Below are 20751 nucleotides of genomic sequence, written 5' to 3'. Positions count from 1 at the left end.
TAATGTAGAATTTCGAATTTCCATGCCTTTTCAAAATTAACACGCGAAATCGAAATAATTCATAGTTTCAGTTAATTTTTTGGTAGCTTAACTTGCTACTAGAAAAATACATAAATTAAATATCACCCGCTAATTTTTTGCTCGATGAAGCTCGGAAGTTTAAAGCTTGATGATTCGCATTAGTCAAAGGTGTAACCATGAACACAGTCAGTCACAATCTAAGATTTCATCAAAGTGTTCACAGTCAAAAACAATCAGATAAGAAACAATCATGTTCCGTTGTCTCTTTCATTTTTGTTTGTTCATTCGAAAAAGAAACAATGTCGTTCTTCAAATAGATAAAGGAAAGGAACCTAATATGAGAAGGATTCTCAATATGGGAAAGTCTAAAATCTTACAAAGTATGAAGTATAGTCCAACCACTAGCGTTGTGATTCGTGCAATATCGCCATTTGTTTTTATACGTGAAACCACGTTAGCCATTAAAGTGCCATTTAGAATCAATCAATTAAAACAGCTGTTACGAACATTTTTACGTTCTGTTGAATTTTGTCGTATCATCTGAAAGATAATAATTGTATATTTCATGAATCTTCAAAATCACAATCTCATAAATTTTTTATTATTTTGATTCATCTAAATCTTCATCTTGAGTGTAAGAATAATACAACTTTTACGTGAAATATTTTATGTTTATAATGGTGAGATAATATGTCCCTAATATGAGGCCCTTTATATTAGGAACTTAATTTTATTGAAATGTTGTTTTCGAATAAACTTGCTGATTTATTAACATTAGATGCTACAAAATATTTAATTAAATAAATTTAAATGTTTTCAGAGGGGAAATAATGGGATCTGAGCATGATGAAAGTGGCTATAGATGCTATTAAAAATAAGAAAATAAGAAATTACAGAACATTTCGTCTTTTCGGCGTACTTCAAATTATATTAGAGAGAAGAATACGAATTGAGATGATCAATATTAATTTGTTTTAGATGTAAATAAACATTAAATTTCCTTTTTTATTAGATCTTTTTTGTAATGAGAATGTGAAATTTTTTTATTTTTATCGTTATTTCATTTGAAGTGCAATCAGAATTATGAAATATTTAATTTATAATTTTAAGTTCAAGTTTAAAATAATTCTATTGCATTGTATTCTGCCAATTTTTACATTAAAAAGAATAAAAAAATTATTCTAACAAAAAAATATAATTATAATTGACGCCTTTATTATTATAAAACATTGCCCTATTATTGAGAATACTTTACTTCCCACATTAGGTATCCTCTATGCCCAATATGAGAAGATCGCATGTTTTTGTTAATTTGACAATAAATAAAAAAACTAGTGGTAAAAATAGAAATGTGTCGCAACACAATCTGACATGTATTTAGAAGCAGCAGACACAAAAGGTTTTAAAATTTCTCTATTTAGGTTAAATCTGCGAACTTCTAAAGAAAACCTCATATTAGATGACTTTCCTTTATATATCGAATGCTGTAGAATCACGTAGAAAACATTTGAACTTTCGGTAAATTTCTAATTTAACGGCTTTTCCTATTTTTGGCCTTTAATGTTCTGTGTTTTTTTAGTAAAAACACAAATAAAAAGAAATTCTGGATCTCGTATTCCTTAATATGGAAGATTGAAAGAAGATATGGAGCCATTCGGAACAAAAACGAGAAGAAAGAAAGAATGTAGCGAAATAGCCAAAATTGGAAAAAGCAACTAAATTAGAAATTTCATCCGAAGTTTCTTCCATATTTCGATTCGCTGTTTCATTTTGTAGAATGAAAACAATATTTTTTTTTCTGACTGAAATCGTGCAGAGTTCACTGTAATATTATAAATTTTATTAAACGTTTGTCCGTTGCTTTTGCTAACCATTCTTAGTTAATGATCAAATTAAATCCGGTCAAGAGTGCCTTGTCTTGATCGCTAAGCAAATCGGAGCAAATTGGATTACGTGCCTAATTTGATGTGACCTGATCGTACATATACATATAATTTCTCCTCCACTTTACGGTAGAAGTACATGATAAGTACAATAAAATGAATGAGTATCTCGAAATTCTTTATTTCTATCCTTAATTTTTCTCTCCTTTTCTTTTTCTTTAGCTTTCCCTAAAAATGAGTAAATTCTTTTCTCCGTTTTCGACACGATTCACGCAATAACTGCGTCCACTTGCTTCCGGTTCGTATCTATTTAACAACTACGCATATATTTACAATTATTTCTTAGGCGAAATTTCCTGTACTACAGATTCTGTAGCTCAAATTCCACACAATTGTAAATCAAATTCTATAAACGGTGAAGGACTTTTATAAGTTTCTGTTTGTATATTATATATGTATTAATATTCATAATATTATATTATATATATAATATTCATAATATATAAGAAATATAATATTATGTATGTATAATTGATTTTTATCTTGCCTCGTTCCCTCATTACGGCAAGAATTTTTGTAAAGTATCATTCATATTTGGTACAAGATGCCAAATTCATCAAATCGTCTATCTTTTAGCAATCTTGCGTCTTCTCAGCAAATCTCGACGTGCGAGTACGTCGTTTAAAACTGAAACAATGCAATCGATACGATCCAATAGCATAATTACGATTAAGAAGAAATAGACGCATAAAGCGCAAAAGAGGACAAGGAGAAAAACATTGGTAAATGATGGTCGGACCTGTCCAATGGAATGCAGAGAGTCGAAGAGTTTCAAGCGTTTACATAAGCGTTATCTCTATCGAGATTTATTGATCGATGCACTCTACTTCCGTGACCCATCGGATTCACATGGGATTTCAACGATGTTTCTCCCTCTTCCTCTACTTTACTCTTTACCCTTGTATCTCCCCTCTTCGCATCTATCTGACTCTATCTCCTCTTTCTAGCCCGTATCTGTTTCTCTCGCCAGTCGGATATTCGATTGGGGTCAGACACTTGGATTTCACACGATCTATAATGCAGCCCTTTCGAATGGGATAGAATACGAAAGAGGCTAAAATGAGCACATGCTCGAAAAATGGCAATCGAATACACGGCGTGGAGGCAAGCTGCAGGCCTAAAACGTAGCACACTCGACGGCCGCGAAAATCCGAGGCGCGAAAGATTTCAAAATTCACTTTGACATACGTGTCGCTCTCTCGTGACACAAGTGTCACAACTCGAAGTACATTTTCCAGGAGCGGAAATCTGACGTTGAACAAAATCAGATATCATTTTTTATTAATTAGCCCATTAAATTGCATCGAAACTTAAATTGCAAGATTTGAATTTGCACATGTTTGCGTGTATTATAATTTATCAAATCTCGATTTATACATTTACTACTTTCTAATAATGCTAACTAATTATAATGAAATAGAATACATAATGTTATATGGAGAACTCATTCAATCTAATCATCAATGTAAATTACTTTCGATTGATTGACACATTTCTGTTATGCAAATGCCTTTTCTTCGACAATATCTTCAGTCGATCGAACAGTTTAATTATTATATAATCACTATAACATAATTATTAAAATATAATATACTAAAACTGTTAAAACTGCTAAAACTCGACTGTAATATACTAAACCTATAAACTAGACTGTAATATACTAATCACTATAACATAATTATTAAAATATAATATACTAAAACTGTTAAAACTAGACTGTAATATACTAAACCTATTAAAAATATCCTTAAAACAGTTAATTTAAATATACCTACATAATCCCTAAAACAGTTAATATAAATTATTATATATAATATAAATTATAAATAATATATATAAATTTATATTAATATAAATTATAAATAATAATTAAACTGTTCCATCGATTGATAATTTCAAAAAGATTAGAAAAAGAGCAAAAGATATTTGCATGATACAAACAGTTTTTAAGTCGCTTATTGACTTCTGTACCTTTCGGGTATTAATAAATATAAGATTTTTAAACGTTGCTCGCGAATTATTCATATATTAAAATTTTGAAATATTGAAATTTATTCCACGTTTTGTAATTTACTCGTGAAATACTTTGCTTCGTGATGCAAATAGTTTAAAAACCAACGTTATTCAAAGCAATGCTTCTTCTTCGTAATGATAATCAAGGAACGAAAGTATTCGCACACTTGATAAAAAATTATTATAGAGAAAAGAAAAGTATTATAACCTTCATAAAGAAAAGTATTATAACCTTATTTTAAAGTACAAAGTCTTTATGCTGACAGCCCTATGTTAGTTTTTTTCGAAGAAGTTTTTACACCGCATAGCAAGTGGAAAAGCAAGAGTACATTTATTCCCGAAAATTGTAAAAATTCAAATGTTAAAAAGTTTTTCTTGCAACAACCTCTACCATGATCTTAAAGATTAATATCTCTTAAAACTTGCAGTACGCCATTTTTTCTCGCCACTTTATCTCGCTACTTTGAACATTAGGGTTAATATGTTAGAATTTCTTGAATTTTTGTCATTTAAGTCTCATGTTCAAGGTTCAATAAAATGGCAAAAAAACAGATCATACAACAAGCTTCAAGCGATGTAAAGGGAAGACTTAGATTTTCGAAATTACGATAGATTTAGTCATGAAAAAAAATTTTTAATGATTTTGAAGGCGTTTAAATTTTTAATTTTCAACAATAGAAGGTATCTTTGTTTTCCCACCAGCTGCATGATATAAAAACATCTTTGAAAAAAAGGAACTCGAGGTTGATAAGGTTTTTCCCTTTAAAACGAGACCAACCAGATTGTTATACGATTTTGTTTTATGAAGTATAAAAAATATCGATAATATTTCATCGAGTATGCAAATATTATACTTTTATTCATTTCTATGTGTGCAGCATAGTGTCACATGAATCAGAAAAGGTAACATAATTTTTTTTTACCGGCCAGATTCACCATTCATGATGATGAATGAGTGGCTTTCATAATTGATAAAGAACTGTCTCTGCAACATTTTTTTTTTTTTACAAAACTCTCGTTTTACGAGTTACTTTCGTCGCAAGGGAGCGATATGCATGTTTCATCGTATGATTGAAACATGGTTCGCTGAAAATTTAGCAATCTTCACAAATAAAAATGAAAATAAAAATAAATCATCCGCGCTATTGCGCGTGGAAAAACGTTTGGAAAAAAGATACTTTTTACGCGCAATCGAACGATATGTGATATCATAACGAAAGTTCAAAAGCCATCAAATCGACGATTCTTCGACTGCTTCATTAAAGCTCAATTGCCTTCCAACTAGTTATCTTTTAGCGTGAAAATAGTTATGATATTGCTTCTCGTTCAGCGTATTCGATGTTATATCCACTTGCTGTGTATAAATTTCTCCAAATTGCACAAGTGCACGAATGAAGAGATTTTAATACGTTTAAGATACACGCATCGTGTAACGTAACTTCGAAAATGTGTAGTTTAGGATGGGGACCGAGTTTACCCCACCTCTGTAATCTCAGCGGCCTTTCCCTGGTACGTTGGTCGAAGCCGACCGCAACACCAGACGCCGAGTTCGGCATTACAAGCACTAAATCCCATCAAACCTATCAGTCCATGTCCGCTTTCATCCTTTAACTACGCTCTTATATCTGCATCTCCTCTTCTGCTCACAAACAATCAGGGGGAATCCTTCCAATTCCAATATTCTTCTTGCGTTTCTTTTCTCTATTTTTATCTTTTTATTATATCTACGAATATCTGTGTTATCTATCTTTAGTATTATCTATCTTCTTTACTATTATTTATTATATCTACTTTACTATTATTACTACTATTTTCTTTACTATTACTTTATTATGTCTACGACTATCTGTGTTATATATCTTCAGTGTTGTCTATCTCCTTTACTTTTATTTATTGTATCTACTTTACTATTACTTTATTATATCTACGACTATCTATGTTATATATCTTCAGTGTTATCTATCTTCTTTACTTTTATTTATTGTATCTACTTTACTGTTACTACTATCTTACTATTACTTTATTATATCTACGATTATCTGTGTTATATATTTTTAGTGTTATCTATCTTCTTTACTATTATTTATTATATCTACTTTACTATTACTACTGTCTTCTTTACTTTTATTTTATATCTACGACTAATTGTGTTATATATCTTCAGTGTTATTTATCGTTTTTACTATTATTTATTATTCTTACTTTACCATTGCTACTATTTTTTTTCTATTATTTTATTATATTTACGATTATCTGTGTTATCTATCTTTAGTATTATCTATCTTCTTTACTATTTATTATTTAACTAGTAATTCTATCTTTAGACCTGTAAATCTATTTTTTTATTATATCGGTGTCGCAAATGTTTAACACAAACAATAAAATTGTAAATTGATAGTGTCGATATATCGTTGGCTATGTTAATTTATTCCGCCTTAATACGTTCGTTTGTGGATTTTGTAATTATCATTTTTTACAGAATTTTCATACCTTTGTTTTTCAAACCCTATCAAATTACATCAACTTGGTATTCTTCGCTTAGGTACGACTTTATTGGTCGACACTAAAAGGATTGAAACATTCAAAATAACTACATTCCCGCTCAAAAGAACGCTTTTCATTTTGACTGTTCGATATTTATCATAGATGACAGAAATATTATATTACTGTTGACTGATATTAAATTTATTTCATTTTATAATAAACGTTTAATAAAAACGTTATCATATCATATAGTAAAATAAATTTATTATTATATATTGTTATAACATTTACAGTGAAATTTTTACATTGTTCTGTAACAATCTTAACGCCGCTGAGAAGAATAATCTTGTGCGAAAAATGATATGACGTACATAAACTGACAACAGCAGTGTGAGATGCGAAAAAAAAATGACAAAAGTTTAGTTTCATAATAAATGATAGTTACAAAATTGAAAAATAAAGAGCCACTATATTTCAAAAAATTCAAGTGAAGATTTGTCATTTTTCTAAGCATAGTAACCCGCATACAAGGATCGTTCTCGACAGTTTCCGCAATTGTAGCCGACAATATATTATTCTTGGTACTAAAAAAAGGACATACCAAAAATCGAGACACAATCGGTTAATAATTCCGTATAAAAGTCAAAAAATAAATCGGAGAAAAACAGAATAACATTCTTTCATTTAAGATTTTTGAGAAAATAAATATTTTCGAACATAGAATGGGCCAGTTGTATCACAAACTTATAGAGTTTTTGCTGTCTGAAATATTATTTCATGTTTCCAGCTTCGAAACAAATATATCCCAAGGCTTTCCAGCGGGGGCTGTACGTTCGAAACGAATTTATTTTCTTAAAAAAGTGAAAGGAAACTCGCAAAAACGCAATTCGCACGTGTATTATGAAACCGCAAGAATTTCACCTCTCAACTCAAACGAATGAGTTTCACGTCGAACTTTGCGTTGCGATTCATCAACCTTTCACGCATGACGAAGAGATATATGTTCGCTTCCCTCTTTTTCGTTTCGCCAATTTTTCTTCAATCGAGAGAAAGAGAAAAACGGAAGAAGACACGGGAGAGCGAAAAAAAAAATATCAAGGAAAAACATAGCACGTTCGGCTTGAGTGGGGAATTCGTCTCTTCTTTGGGGCGTCTTTCATTCTCTCACCTATTCGTTGGTGCCGCAATCTCGAGAGTTCTCCTTACCACGTTTGACATTGATGGCAGGAGGGGAAGGGCTCACGCGCGCGCGCTTACAACCTTTCGTTCCTCTACGTCCCGTGGAATTTAGGGAAAGGAAAAGTCGACGGAACAGCGAAGAGAAATATAGCAGGGAATAGCATCTTTCGCGTGACATCGCTTGTCGAATAAAATGCTGGGCTTTTTTAGAACAGGCTGCAGCTCTGCGCGAGCATTGAAACTACGACTTTGCGAAAGCATGTATTTGTTGAAAAATGAATAGAAACCATGGAAATAATAACAACCGAAGAAGAATATATGTAAGAGTTCACTGACGTTTGCGCTTCGCAACTCATGTACAGAGTATCCTAAATTTAAAAGACCAAACTGGAAGGACTGAAGAGATTATATATGTACTTTCGAATGGCTACAGAAGAAAATGTAAGAATTTTTTGGAGCTAAAATTGTTTCATTAAAAAAAATAATATTCGTATTTTATCATATGTCGTTTAATAGGGAATTGCTAAAAATTGAACTAAATATACAGAGGCAGGAGGACATGGCAGTTATTTAGTTATGGCAGTTTTATCGAAACACTGTTTGCAGTACCAAAAGCTTGTCGAAGCCGATTTTTAAAAATATCAATTTTTTGAAAAATGACAGTTATCTGAACTTGAACATGTAATCTTTGTCATACATTTTCAACTTGTTTTGTTAATAAAAAGGAATGTGCGAATCAAAGTTTAAAGTAGGTAACAGCTTTGAGAATGTTATTATCACAAATTTTTATACACAAAATTGATTCAGTAATCTTTCGGATATTTTTAGTACCGATTTTTAAAGTTTCAGTAACCATTAGATGCTGATAAAAAGTTGTTAATTATTTTCTAAATATTTCTATTCTAGAAAAATTGCAATAACAAAATGTAAAATTTTTGAAACATCGATTTTTTCGACTTGATCAAAGAGTATAACTCTTTAAAAAACAGACAAAAAGAAGAAAAAAATGTTATATAAAATTTGTGGGCAATCGCTTTGTTGCAAAGTTATAAACAAATATTATATGCATGAAATAAGTAATGATATATTTTTCCTTTGGCCATTTGATCTTTACTTATGAAGAATTGAACGTTTGTTCAGCAAAAGTAACTTCACATGACGAAATAGTGCAGAAAATTAAAAATGCAGTTTTATTGGAACTCAAAGAAATTTTCAGGAACTTTGTTGCTAAATCTATTGCTTTGTTGCTATTGTTCGCGGATGTCAAGTTTATATCCGAGCGTAAGGACGACATTTCGCAGCAAGAAGTAAAAGATACTAGACAATCATTCTTTTATTGTCACAACTTGTAACTATCAATGATATGAAATTATTACTACATGATAAAAATCATGTACTTAACTACGCCGACACAGTAATACAATCAACTTCTGGATGCTATAATAAAAAATGCGTCGCTATCTATTTCATACACACAATATTTGTTTACAACTCTATAATAAAGCGTTTGTTTGGTGAATTTTATATAATATTCTTTTCTTGTATTTGCCTATAAATTTGCCGCAATTTGGCTGTTCAGATTGAGACACTGTATATATCAGTGTATCATCTTTTTTTTAACCGCAACACATCCAATACCGGTACATCCATATCATAATTTTTAATTAACGTACCTGGTTTTGTGAATCGTTGTTTTATGCACGTTCGATAATTATGAAGTTATATAAAAAATTGTAATAACGAAGAACTTTCAGCGATGAACTAATTAACAATTGAAGAAAACCTCGTATTTGCGAAGCTGTCCTCTTCCAATAGATCCGTGTGTTAAATTTAAACTAATTTGGATTCTAGTGCTCATCTAAGTAAAAAAAAAAAAAATGCGCATTCTTGGCTGACTATGATAAACTCAATTTTACCAATATCGGAAGTGGTCAATGGTTATTTGTTGTTAAATTAAAAATCGATGAACTTGTAGTGCTTCTTGTTACTTTTACTACATATTTCTACAACTTTTCGGTTTTGTTTCGAACCAGTTCTATTACTGGTTTCATCCTGGCATCTTCTTGTTTCTACAACGACTAATACCTCCTCGCGCAAATGGAGGAGAATGAAAGGACGGAAAGAAGCGATAAAACTTGAAGGAGCGAGGAAAGTTTTCCCGATAAGATACGATACGATACAATACGATACAATGGAAAAGTTGCAGGATACAAATGCAAGATGAACAATCCTGATTTTATGTGATCGATACCATTTCTTTTTATTGCACGACATTAACAATTAACAAGCTGCAATGAATTCAAGGAGAACTTAAAACTCGTGTTTTCTTTTCCAAAAATACTAATCAGAAGCCAATATTAATTGAATCATTTTATTTAGCATGATCAAAAAATCATCATATTGAATATCATGACTATAGCGTGACTGGCAGTGAAGGATCAATTTAATGCCTTACGCAACAATTACAAAGAATGTTCAAGAAATATTTATCATTACATAGCAAATTTGTTGGAAAAACGTATATACTACAAAATCAACTTTTATCTTGAAATTCAAGCTCAAAATTCTCAAAAAGAAACAAAAGTTTCTCAAAAGAATTATGATTGTAAATATATCCATGAAAAATGATTTCAGAAAGTTTTTATCTCTATTAAACTTTGAATGTCAGATGAAAACGAATATAATGACGAAAATGTTATAACTTCTTGCGATTTTCGTCGTCTAAGCTTAATTCAAAATTCAATAAAATGACAAAAAAAAGATTATATATCAAGTTTTTAAAGTTTGTTATCAATCTTCAAATCCAGTATAGATTCAATCACAAAAAAAATTGTTCAATGTTTTTACATATTATGACAATTTATAATATTTTTGAGAAGAAAAGTATCTTCATTTTCACACTCGTTACGTGATACAGAAACATTTTAAAATGAAATGTACAACATATTTTGAACATACAGATACTTTAAAATGAGCTCGAGTTTATTATTATACGATTTCTTTTTATACAATTATACAATAGTTTCAATATTTAGCGTTCGAATATTTAAATGTTCAAACATTCATGGGATTTACTGCATATGTTGTATTAAGAATTCAGTTGACGAATGGAAGCGATCTCTAAATCATATACGAAGATATGAAACGAGAAAGATACAAATAAGAAACTAGGTCATCACTTTGAAGTATTAATTTGAGCTATCATCAAGAAAATAATAATAGAATAATGTGCGAAAATACGGCTGAGAAGAATCTACTGCTGAAAGTTATGCTAAAATCTACATATATAAATTCGTTTTCTATTAATGACCCAATACTTTGCACCTTTATTTGTCGAGAATGTAAAATAATTATTCCTGTTCAGAACATTTATGAAGATCAAAATTTACGATAAGCACAAATTTAACATCGAAGGATCAAAAACCTCGTGATCTATTCGTAAATGGAAAACAGTAACAAATATAATTGATCGCCACATCTCTAGAAATGTATGTATCTGTATGTGTTTGTACTAATTCGCAAATGTACAAGACTTAATCTAATCATGTCAGATGTAAAACGATGTTGCAACATTATATATAATTTGTACTTATTAATCTTTAATTTAAATAATTACAAATTTTTAAATTCATAAAATTTGCTTTTTGTCAAATAGAATACATAATTCATATCATGAATATAATTAAATATTATAAGGTTAAAAGATTAAAGAAATATGCTTGGATAACGTTCTCTTTCATACTAACAAAATTCTGCAATTTAATGTAGATATCATTTTAGATCCAAATTTTTGATAAACATATTTTTGCTCTTACAATATTAGTGTAATAAAAATTATTTTTATAACGTTGTCTCTTCACCGCGTTAAAATTTAAACTGAACATTTGCTTAATTAATTTGAATTCTAAAATAAAATTAAAAAATTACTCATAAATGACATTAATTTACAAATAATTGATAATTTTTTATTATTAACATAATTTCAGATTTAGCAATTTTAGATCGTAGCATTTACTTATAAGTTGAATCATATATGTGATGCTAATTTTGTTTATTGATAGAATATAATATAGCGTTAAAATCAAGTATAAAATAGCAAATTAATAGAATTTTTACAATTTCCACAGTAATAGACGTGCGATGATTTCATTTCAGACAGTAGAAGGAAATGTATGCAATAATCTTTGTTTCAATGTCAAAAATGAAAATTTCAATTTACTGATAATCAACGTTTGATGACCAATTCAGCACAAATTCCTGAAATTCGTCTCACGTACACTTGGTATTCCAATGAGTAGACCCGACCACAATTATGATCTAGTATACCGCAAATTACACATGCTTACGCTGGACAATCGGAGGAAGCTGTCGAATATTCTGTTCCTCTTCAAAACCATTATATATAATATAATAATTTCATTGGTTGTCCTCCGTTTCTTCAACTTGTTAATTTCAATGTGTGCTTATGTTCTCTCTGTAAATCCTTCGCATTTAAAATAGGATTTCTTACGATATTAGATTTAATTAACCAATAACAGAAGTCAGTAAGTACGCCAATGATATCTCAATAGAGTGAGTCTTTTTCGCGAGTCATTGAGAAATGTTGTTCCTCGTTATTGAAGTTATCAATTTAATTATTATGCATTTTTCTTCTTTTCTCATTTTTTTAGTTTGTTTTTGTATTCATTATCTTGATGTATGTATTATTAAAATTAACGTTCGTTAATAAAAAAAAAAACAACAATAATAATAACAACAACATTTTGTAATAAAAATTAACAAAAATTACTTTTATTTTTATTATATTTCTTAAGCAAACGAAAATTTTAAACTTGTTTATATAGCTGAATTTCTTAAATAATTAAATATTTTTCTATATCTGTTCCCAAATACCTCTGTATTCTGTTAAATATGTTCCCATTGTTTTATTAAAATAAGAAAAATTTAAAATTTATGAACAATGATTTGTTATTGACAATATTCAAAAAATAGTACAACTCTTATTAATTATTATATTTTAGATGTAACAATTTATACTACATTAAACATTTAATGATTACATTCTTAAATATTAGTCAGAAATAATTACAGAGGAAATGAAATTCTATTAATATATAGGGTTGTAACATAAATTTATACTGTATATATTAAATTACAATAAAATATAATAATTATTATACAACACAAAATAATTAAAGTAACATTCTATAATCATGTATATGTAATAAATATATAAATGTAGAAATAGAACATTGTAACCTAATACATGCATCTTTATTGCAATAATACATTAATATTGCATTATATTTTATACATTCAAGCATTTTAATAATTACAAATTGACTTTTATTCATTATATAATCTGGAAAGCGTTTACAACGATTTTACAGTCGATTTGCAATATTTAAATTGCGCAGTCCTGTATTATGTACAATGAATCCGATTAATATCCGGACATTAAATAATTGAGCTATTATAATTTTGCAAAAAGAAATTGCAACAATAGTAAACTTGGGCTTGTCTTAAAACTTGAAGCTTGTATTTTCAAAATGTATTCATTCATTTTATCCTAAAATGTTTTTACACTATGTGCAGATAGCAAAATGGATTTTCTTCCTCGAAAATGCTATAAATTGTAAATAAACATTTTCATTTTTCATACTAAAATTTTTTTCATGACTGAATTTATGATGATTTGAAAATTAAAGCCTTTACAATGAACTCTTATGTTAGTATGCAATTTTTTTATTCTTGCCAATTGATTGAACTTTGAGTATTAGACGAAAATGTTTGAAGTTCAACAAAATGACGAAAAAACATCATCATCAAACTGATACATCAAGTTTTTGGGGATTGTTGTAAAAGGGAAGCTTCGATCTTCAAATTCAACTAACAGATTCACGAAAAATATTTTTCAATGTTTTTACATGCTATGACAATTTATAACATGTTCGAAAAGAAAGTTATCTTATCACTTACGTGATATTAAAAGGTTTTGAAATAAAATTAATAGCATATTTTGAAAGTAGAGGCTAGAGGCTTTAAAATAAGCCCAAGTTGATTACATGCACGACTTCTTTTTATAAAATTCTAATAGCTTCAGTATTTAATGTCCGAATATTTAAACGTCCGAATGTTAATCGGATTTACCGTACATGGTTTGCAAGTTTGCATCTTGGTATTAGCGAGGTTTATGCGGCAGAGAAATCATAGCAAAACCCTCCGTAACAACTCGTTGACATACGAAGGGTTCCGACCGGTTAAATGAAGAGCTCTGAATCATGAATCGGAAGTATAGAGAGGGAGCGCGTAACGCGAACAAGCTGCCTCTTTCGTTATGACGTGTCAATAAATTCTACATGGCAAGGGTTACCGTCCGTTCGTTCCCTTGACATCGACAGCTCGTTATACCGTCAAGACGGTCGGCTTACGACGTTGTATACATAATTCAGGTATCCCTATGTGCGGTTTCTTCACCACCTGCGAACGTTTTCAGGCAAAGGGGCTTCCCTCTGTGCAACTGCCACCCAACGAAAGCCAATTTTCTCTCTTTGCGCTCTCGCCTTGTTCCTCTAACGCATTAACACCTTCCCGTTTCATCCTTTTCAATTTCAAATATAGTTTCAAAAGAGCTCTGAAAAACGAGGAATTCAATGCGTCACGGCAAGGCGAACGAAATCTTATCATTTCCAACCAGCTGTGTGTTACTTGAAATTAAACGGTTTTAGCCTTTGACGTGAGAAATCCAGATACACTCGATGCACCAGCGGACAGAAGTTGAAAAACGAGAAATCCCTCTGTGTATTATATCGTGTGACAACGAGATAAAAAATGAAATAGAACGAAACGATATCAGATGTACGTGGGATATAGAATCTCGCAACAATAGTATCGACCGTGGCGAAAGCGCATTGCCGATTGGAGTTACGATCGACAATAATTTGACTCATTCGATGGTAAATCACGATTCCACGAGAAAAATTGGGAAAATTCCACGGGAAACGGGTTAAATATTTCATCGACGATACATCGTCTGCAACCGACCGAGTCGCAGTGTCTATCTGGTTTGTGCAAAGTTACGGACCGCAATTTGTCGTCATTTTCTGTTCATCGGACGGAAATAAATTATTAAAATATCGATCATCAGTACGCTCTGTTGCTACTGTAGTTGCAGTTAAACGACGGTTATTCAGACTGGTTTATTCTAGACATTATTTTAACTGCTTGTTACTGTTTTCAGTAATAACAAACTATAAAACGACGATATTAATTCAATATATTTGGCAAAGAATGTCAATTGTTCCCGCATATTTGCTCTCTGGCGATCTTTATAGCCACTTTAATTCGAGTTCTCCTTGAAGACGCAACGGCACGTTTCGCCAAAAAAGCCACGTGCTCCTTCCAGCGCCTTCTTTTTTTTTTTTTTTCGTCTTTATGCCAGCGAGGAAAAGAGCGACAAATGCAAGAAAGAAAACTACGTGACCCAGGATGGAAGTGCCTACATTTATATTTTCTCCTCTCGAGGTTTTCGAGCTTCTGCTTTCTACGCTGACACTAATTTGCCCGTTTCTCGTTCCTCTTGCTTCTCTCGAGCCCGCCGCGCAACTCTCTCCCGTGCAGCGCTGCCATTTCAAAGAAATCACGCATTTCGTGTCCTCCCGTCGCGGAAACTTTTCAAACCGAACAGACATTACGTGAAACATAAATACAAGGTAAATCGAAGAGGGTATCCTGTCGCTAGTAAATAATGAATAACTATGAATAATCGAAAACCCGGCGATACAGTGAGCAACGAAAATATTCGAACGGCATGATAGAAAATAATTGATTACACAAAAATTGTATAATAAATAGCAATTTATTGAAACAAATTGTTTTTATACTATTGTATATACATTTGGTAAATATATTCAAAGCGAGAGAAAAATTAAACAATAAATAAACAAATTACATAACATTTTTCACGGGTAAGTACATATAGGGCATAACAAAAGTATTCGAACGCTGAATTATAAACACTATACATTGTAAACACAAGACTGTCGCGAGGTCTAAATGTAAAGAAAAGATCTTCAGTGTATTTCCAACAATATTTGAGAGCAAATGAAACCGAAAGTTAAACATTAATCTGTAATTCAAAATAATGAGTGGTAAAACATCAGAGACAAGTAAACCCGAACGAGAAATTATTGTTAAATTGCACAAAGAAGGTAAATCATATAAAGAAATTGCTTCTCTTGTAAGCAGAAGCAAATCAACAATTCATTATATGATAAAAAAAGTATAACACGAACGGAAATATTGCAAGTGAACAAAGATCTGGGCGTCCAAAAGAATTAACACCACGAGAAAAAAAATTTCTTCTGCGTGAAATAAAGAAAGATCCGTTTACATCTGCTCCAAAATTGGCAACAATGGTTGTTACAAATTTTAATAAAGAAGTACACGCCCAATTATGTCGAAGAATGTTATGGAAAAACAATTTCCATGATAGAGTCCCACGAGAGAAACCATACATTAGCAAGAAGAATAAATTACTTCGTTTAAAATTTGCCACAGAGTAAATAATAAATAAGGACATAAATTTTTGGAACACTGTTATTTTTTCCGATAAAAGTAAATTCAATTTATTTGGGTCTGATGGTAAGAGAATAGTACGGAGGAAGCCAAATAAGGAGTTGGATTCAAAAAACTACAGTGAAACATAGTGAAGGCTCCGTAATGGAGCTGCATGTCCACTAATGGCCTGGAAATCTCGTATTCATCGATGGAATCATGGACAAAACTAAATATTTAAATATTCTAAAAAAAAATTTAATCAATAGTGCCGAACAATTAAATGTGTCAAGAAATTTTTGCTTCCAACAGGACCGAGACCCTAAACATACGGCCAAAGTACAAGAATGGATCTTAGATAATGTACCCCATACATTACCCAGCCCACCACAGAGCCCTGACTTAAATCCCATCGAACATTTATGGGAAGAACTCGATAGGAGACTTAAAAGAAATAATATAACGAGTAAAGATTCTTTAAAACAAAATATCCTAGCAGCGTGGCACTCTATGGATTCAAGTGTCACCAAAAAGTTAGTCAATAGTATAGAAAATCGTCTTCGAGAGTTTATTAAAGCCAAGGGTGGCCCAACTAGATATTAAAATGCAATATAATCACATGTATTGCATTTTATCATGACTATTAAAATTGCGTTCGAATACTTTTGTTATNGCCTTGTATGTACTCATCCGTGAAAAATGTTATGTAATTTGTTTACTTATGGTTTAATTTTTCTCTAACTTTGCATACATTTAACAAATGTATATACAATAGTGAAAAAACCTTTTGTTTCAATAAATTGCAATTTATTATACAATTTTTGTATAATCAATTGTTTTTTATTATGCCGTTCGAATACTTTCGTTGCTCGCTGTATATGTATATGGCGAAAGAAACTTGCTGCCCGGAACTTCATAATTTTGAAAGTCTATACGAATCGTTAAAGAAGACGTTAATATACGCCAGCCATCCTTAAAACTTATTTCCAACTTAGGAGAAGCTTATTTAAATGAAAGCGTCGAGATAAAGCAGAGCCAGTCTCCGACCCTTCTCTTCTCTCTATTTATACCCGCAAACACCAACCGGTTGCTTTCGTCGCGTAGAGCATGCAACTATATCCAACGTAGCTGCAAGTTAAAGCACCGTCTAATTAAGTGGCGAAATTACGAGCTCGTACGCGAACTTGCTAAACCAACTGGACTCGCGTTGTTACAGGCCGTGTTTCGATCGCGTGAAACTGAAAACGACTAATCCGTACACGTCGTCCATCGCCTCGGAACGACACGCAGAAAATTCATCCCTAGCCATTCATCGAAAACAGCCAGCCAATTCGAATATCCGGTAATGAACTCTTAATCGTTCGAGGGAAAAACAACCATTCCGAACGTATCATCTGTATTGGCATCGATAGACTGTTGTGAAACATTTTAATTACGCTTACTGGATGGGGTGGAAGGAGAGGAGGAAACACAAAAACAACATTGCACCGCGTTAATGTATCTCCGTGGAAATAAATATTCATATGGGCGCGAGTCTATACGAATTAATCAGATCTCGCATGAAAACGTGTAAAGCGATTCTCATTGTCAGTTTTATTCCGCGTTTGTTCCGTTATCGATTTCGCAACGAGCGCGATAATGGATTCGTTAACCTGCAATTATCCTTACGACGCGTTTGCTACTTCTCCGGATGAATTACACATGAGACACCTTGAAATCGATTCGTATTAGTATTCGGAATTACAGTTGCCGCCCTTGATCGAAGAGCAAACAAAGAAAAAGGATCGATGAACGAACGATGGAGGAAACGAAGACGCATTGGCGTTCGATTAACAGCACGAGAGAAGAGAGAGGCGAAAGGAGTGAGGAGAGGAGAAGAGAGGGAGGGAGAATGATCGGTCGACTAGATCCGCGACGTGTTTGTTTCGTGGGCCGTACCGAGGCTTGGTCAAACCTGTATGTACACGTAGACGAGTAGCCGATACTACGTCCTTTACCTGGATTATTCGAGATACTCGATACATCGCCGCGAAATCCCGGACACATTTTCCGAACCAACGAGCTTTTGCCTCGCTATAGGCTCGAACGGATGAATGCGTGTACGGTAGATGTATGCGAATCGTAGCCATCGATCGGCATTAACAGCGTACAGGTGCTTTCGCTCGCGATAAGGCTTTGGCGATGCGGGATAAGCGTATCGCGGATTAATTAGAAACTTCACTAGAAAAGATCACTGTTCCATTGTTATGCTACCGTCGAGACAAGTACTCTATAAACAGAATAAACTTCGCCTCATTCGGTAAGTCGAAGAAAGGCTGTTTTCACGTTGATCGAACTGAACTGTCGGCTGATTAATTGGAAAAATTGAAAAAGGATTTTGTCTAATAATTGCTGCAAGCAATAACGAAACAAACGTAAATCGCACGAAACGATTTATATATATATATATATATGTATGTATGTATGTATGCATATTTTCCTGTTGTAGACGAACTCGTCGATGAACGCACGATGTACACCTGAATCGAAACTATGATGGACGAGTTTCGAATTATCCTGCTGTTGCTAGTGTCGTCGCGCTACTTCCTACATCCAATCGGTAAGTGAAACTTCTGCCGATTGATTTCAATATCCAGAGAATCGAGATTTCATCGGCTTTTCTCTTTTTCTGGGTTAATAACGTAACCACTTGCGCTGGCAACTGATTGCGGACCATAACGAGCGACCAAACCGTATACAATAATTCGTCGCTTTCTTTTTGAACTCGTCGGTGTGATATCACTGCATAGAAATTATTGAGAAGTAATAAATTTATTATTTGTTTTGCCTATTTTGTTTTACTTAAATATATACTTAAGGGGATATTCTGGCAATCTGGCTTAAAAAAATCAATTTTTTCTTTTAGATTTTCTCAAAGTATATGCTTTCGAAAATGTCTGTGTAAAAGGATTTATTTGAATTCGTAAAATTAGCAAAGTTATAGATGTTTAAAGGAAACGGTGTACTGCTCGCAACGTAAGTATGAATATTTTTGTACAACGAGTAACAAAAACTTCAAATGTGTTTTTCTCAAAAAATGCTTTATTTTATAATATTATTTATATTATTATTTGTTTGTATTATTTATATATTTTTGTATTATTATTATTTTATGTTTTATTTTATATACTGCTCGATTAATTGTAAGTATGAATATTTTTGTACAACGGGTAACAAAAACTTCAAATGTGTTTTTTTCAAAAAATATTTTATTTTACAATATTATTATTTATTTTCGTATTATTATTATTTTATAATATTTTATTTTTTGTACTGCTCGATTGATTCTAAGTATGAATATTTTTGTACAACGGGTAACAAAAACTTCAAATGTGTTTTTCTCAAAAAATATTTTATTTTTTATAGTATTATTTATATTATTATTTATTTTTATATTATTTATATAAATTATTTATTTAGATATTATTATTTATATAAATTATATAAATTTATTTATATTATTATTTATATAAATTATATAAATTTATTTATATTATTATTTATTTTTATAATATTTTATTTTTTGTACTGCTTGATTGTAAGTGATTTTTGTACAACGGGTAACAGAAACTTCGAATGTGTTTTTCTCAAATCCATAAATTGTTTTCAAACTGGCTGACGGGATATCTCACGTTTTAGTTGACAGATTGACTTGAAATTTAGAGGAGATTTTCACGGGATGTACCTTTATCGCATAGATTTCAAAATCTGATGTTTTTTCTACTTTTTTTTTTTTAACCACCCAAAGGATTAAAAGCACAAGAAAAATCGATATTTTAACTTCAAAATATTGCCATTTTTTTAATTTTCGAAATTTCGCTGTTTCCGTTGTTCATGCGATAGCCATATTTATACTAATTAAGATGCATTCTGGTTTTTTAGTTTCAAATAACCAGGTGGGCCTGAATCACGTCAGCCATTCGAACCCGTTTTTAAAAACATGCTTTACCTAAGGCTATATAATTTCTACAACTTTCATTAATTTTGTTTAAAAAAAAATTCTAAATACTCTTTAAGTATGAATCTGTGTGCGAAAGCTGCGAACACCAAAATGTATCATGGTTTCCTTAGAAAAAAAATCCTAAAAAAGTCGATTTTTCAAGCCAGATTACTAGAATACCCCCTTAAAACTGAGAAAATATTACAATTTTGAAATAAAAGATTCTCGACGTGCGTGACACGTCATTCTAGCGCAAGAGGTTAATCGTGACACTTTCTGCAACGACATTGCTAGCAGTTATGACCGACGAAAAAATTCCCGTCCGTCCTCTCCCTCTCTGGTTCTCCAGCTCTAGAACCCATCTAAAGGAGCAGACCTTAATCAAGAAGAAGAGGAACAGACATACCAAAGGTGGTTGGCTATCTTCATCCAGAGGAAACACTAGCAACCGTACTAGATACCGACGAACTTTCTCAATTAGTGCTCCAGCCTGATCGACCAGGAGCTCATTCGTATTCGCGATGAACCCGAGTCCATAGATAGAGTAGACCGATAGCCTCGTTCTCTTCGACTTTG

The 20751-nt window shown here is 31.7% G+C and overlaps 1 protein-coding gene across 4 annotated transcripts in view; it reads left to right on the top strand.

Annotated features, from left to right (window-relative positions):
• The window catches only part of LOC122529139 (neural cell adhesion molecule 2-like), an 82663-nt gene that overhangs the window by 22007 nt on the left and 39905 nt on the right, over window positions 1-20751 (top strand). For all 4 annotated transcript variants that reach the window (XM_043654954.1, XM_043654953.1, XM_043654952.1 and 1 more), the window contains exon 3: window positions 18685-18795. In XM_043654954.1, coding sequence (XP_043510889.1) covers window positions 18729-18795 — 67 coding nt within the window. In that variant the 5' untranslated portion in view covers window positions 18685-18728. The remainder of the gene's footprint in view (window positions 1-18684; window positions 18796-20751) is intronic.

This window comes from Frieseomelitta varia, unplaced genomic scaffold (genome assembly GCF_011392965.1).
Source record: "Frieseomelitta varia isolate USP_RPSP 00005682 unplaced genomic scaffold, Fvar_1.2 scaffold_279, whole genome shotgun sequence".
NCBI lineage: Eukaryota > Metazoa > Arthropoda > Insecta > Hymenoptera > Apidae > Frieseomelitta > Frieseomelitta varia.
The sequence above is the reverse complement of the archived record's forward strand: the minus strand, read 5'-3'. Positions and strand labels throughout refer to the sequence as shown.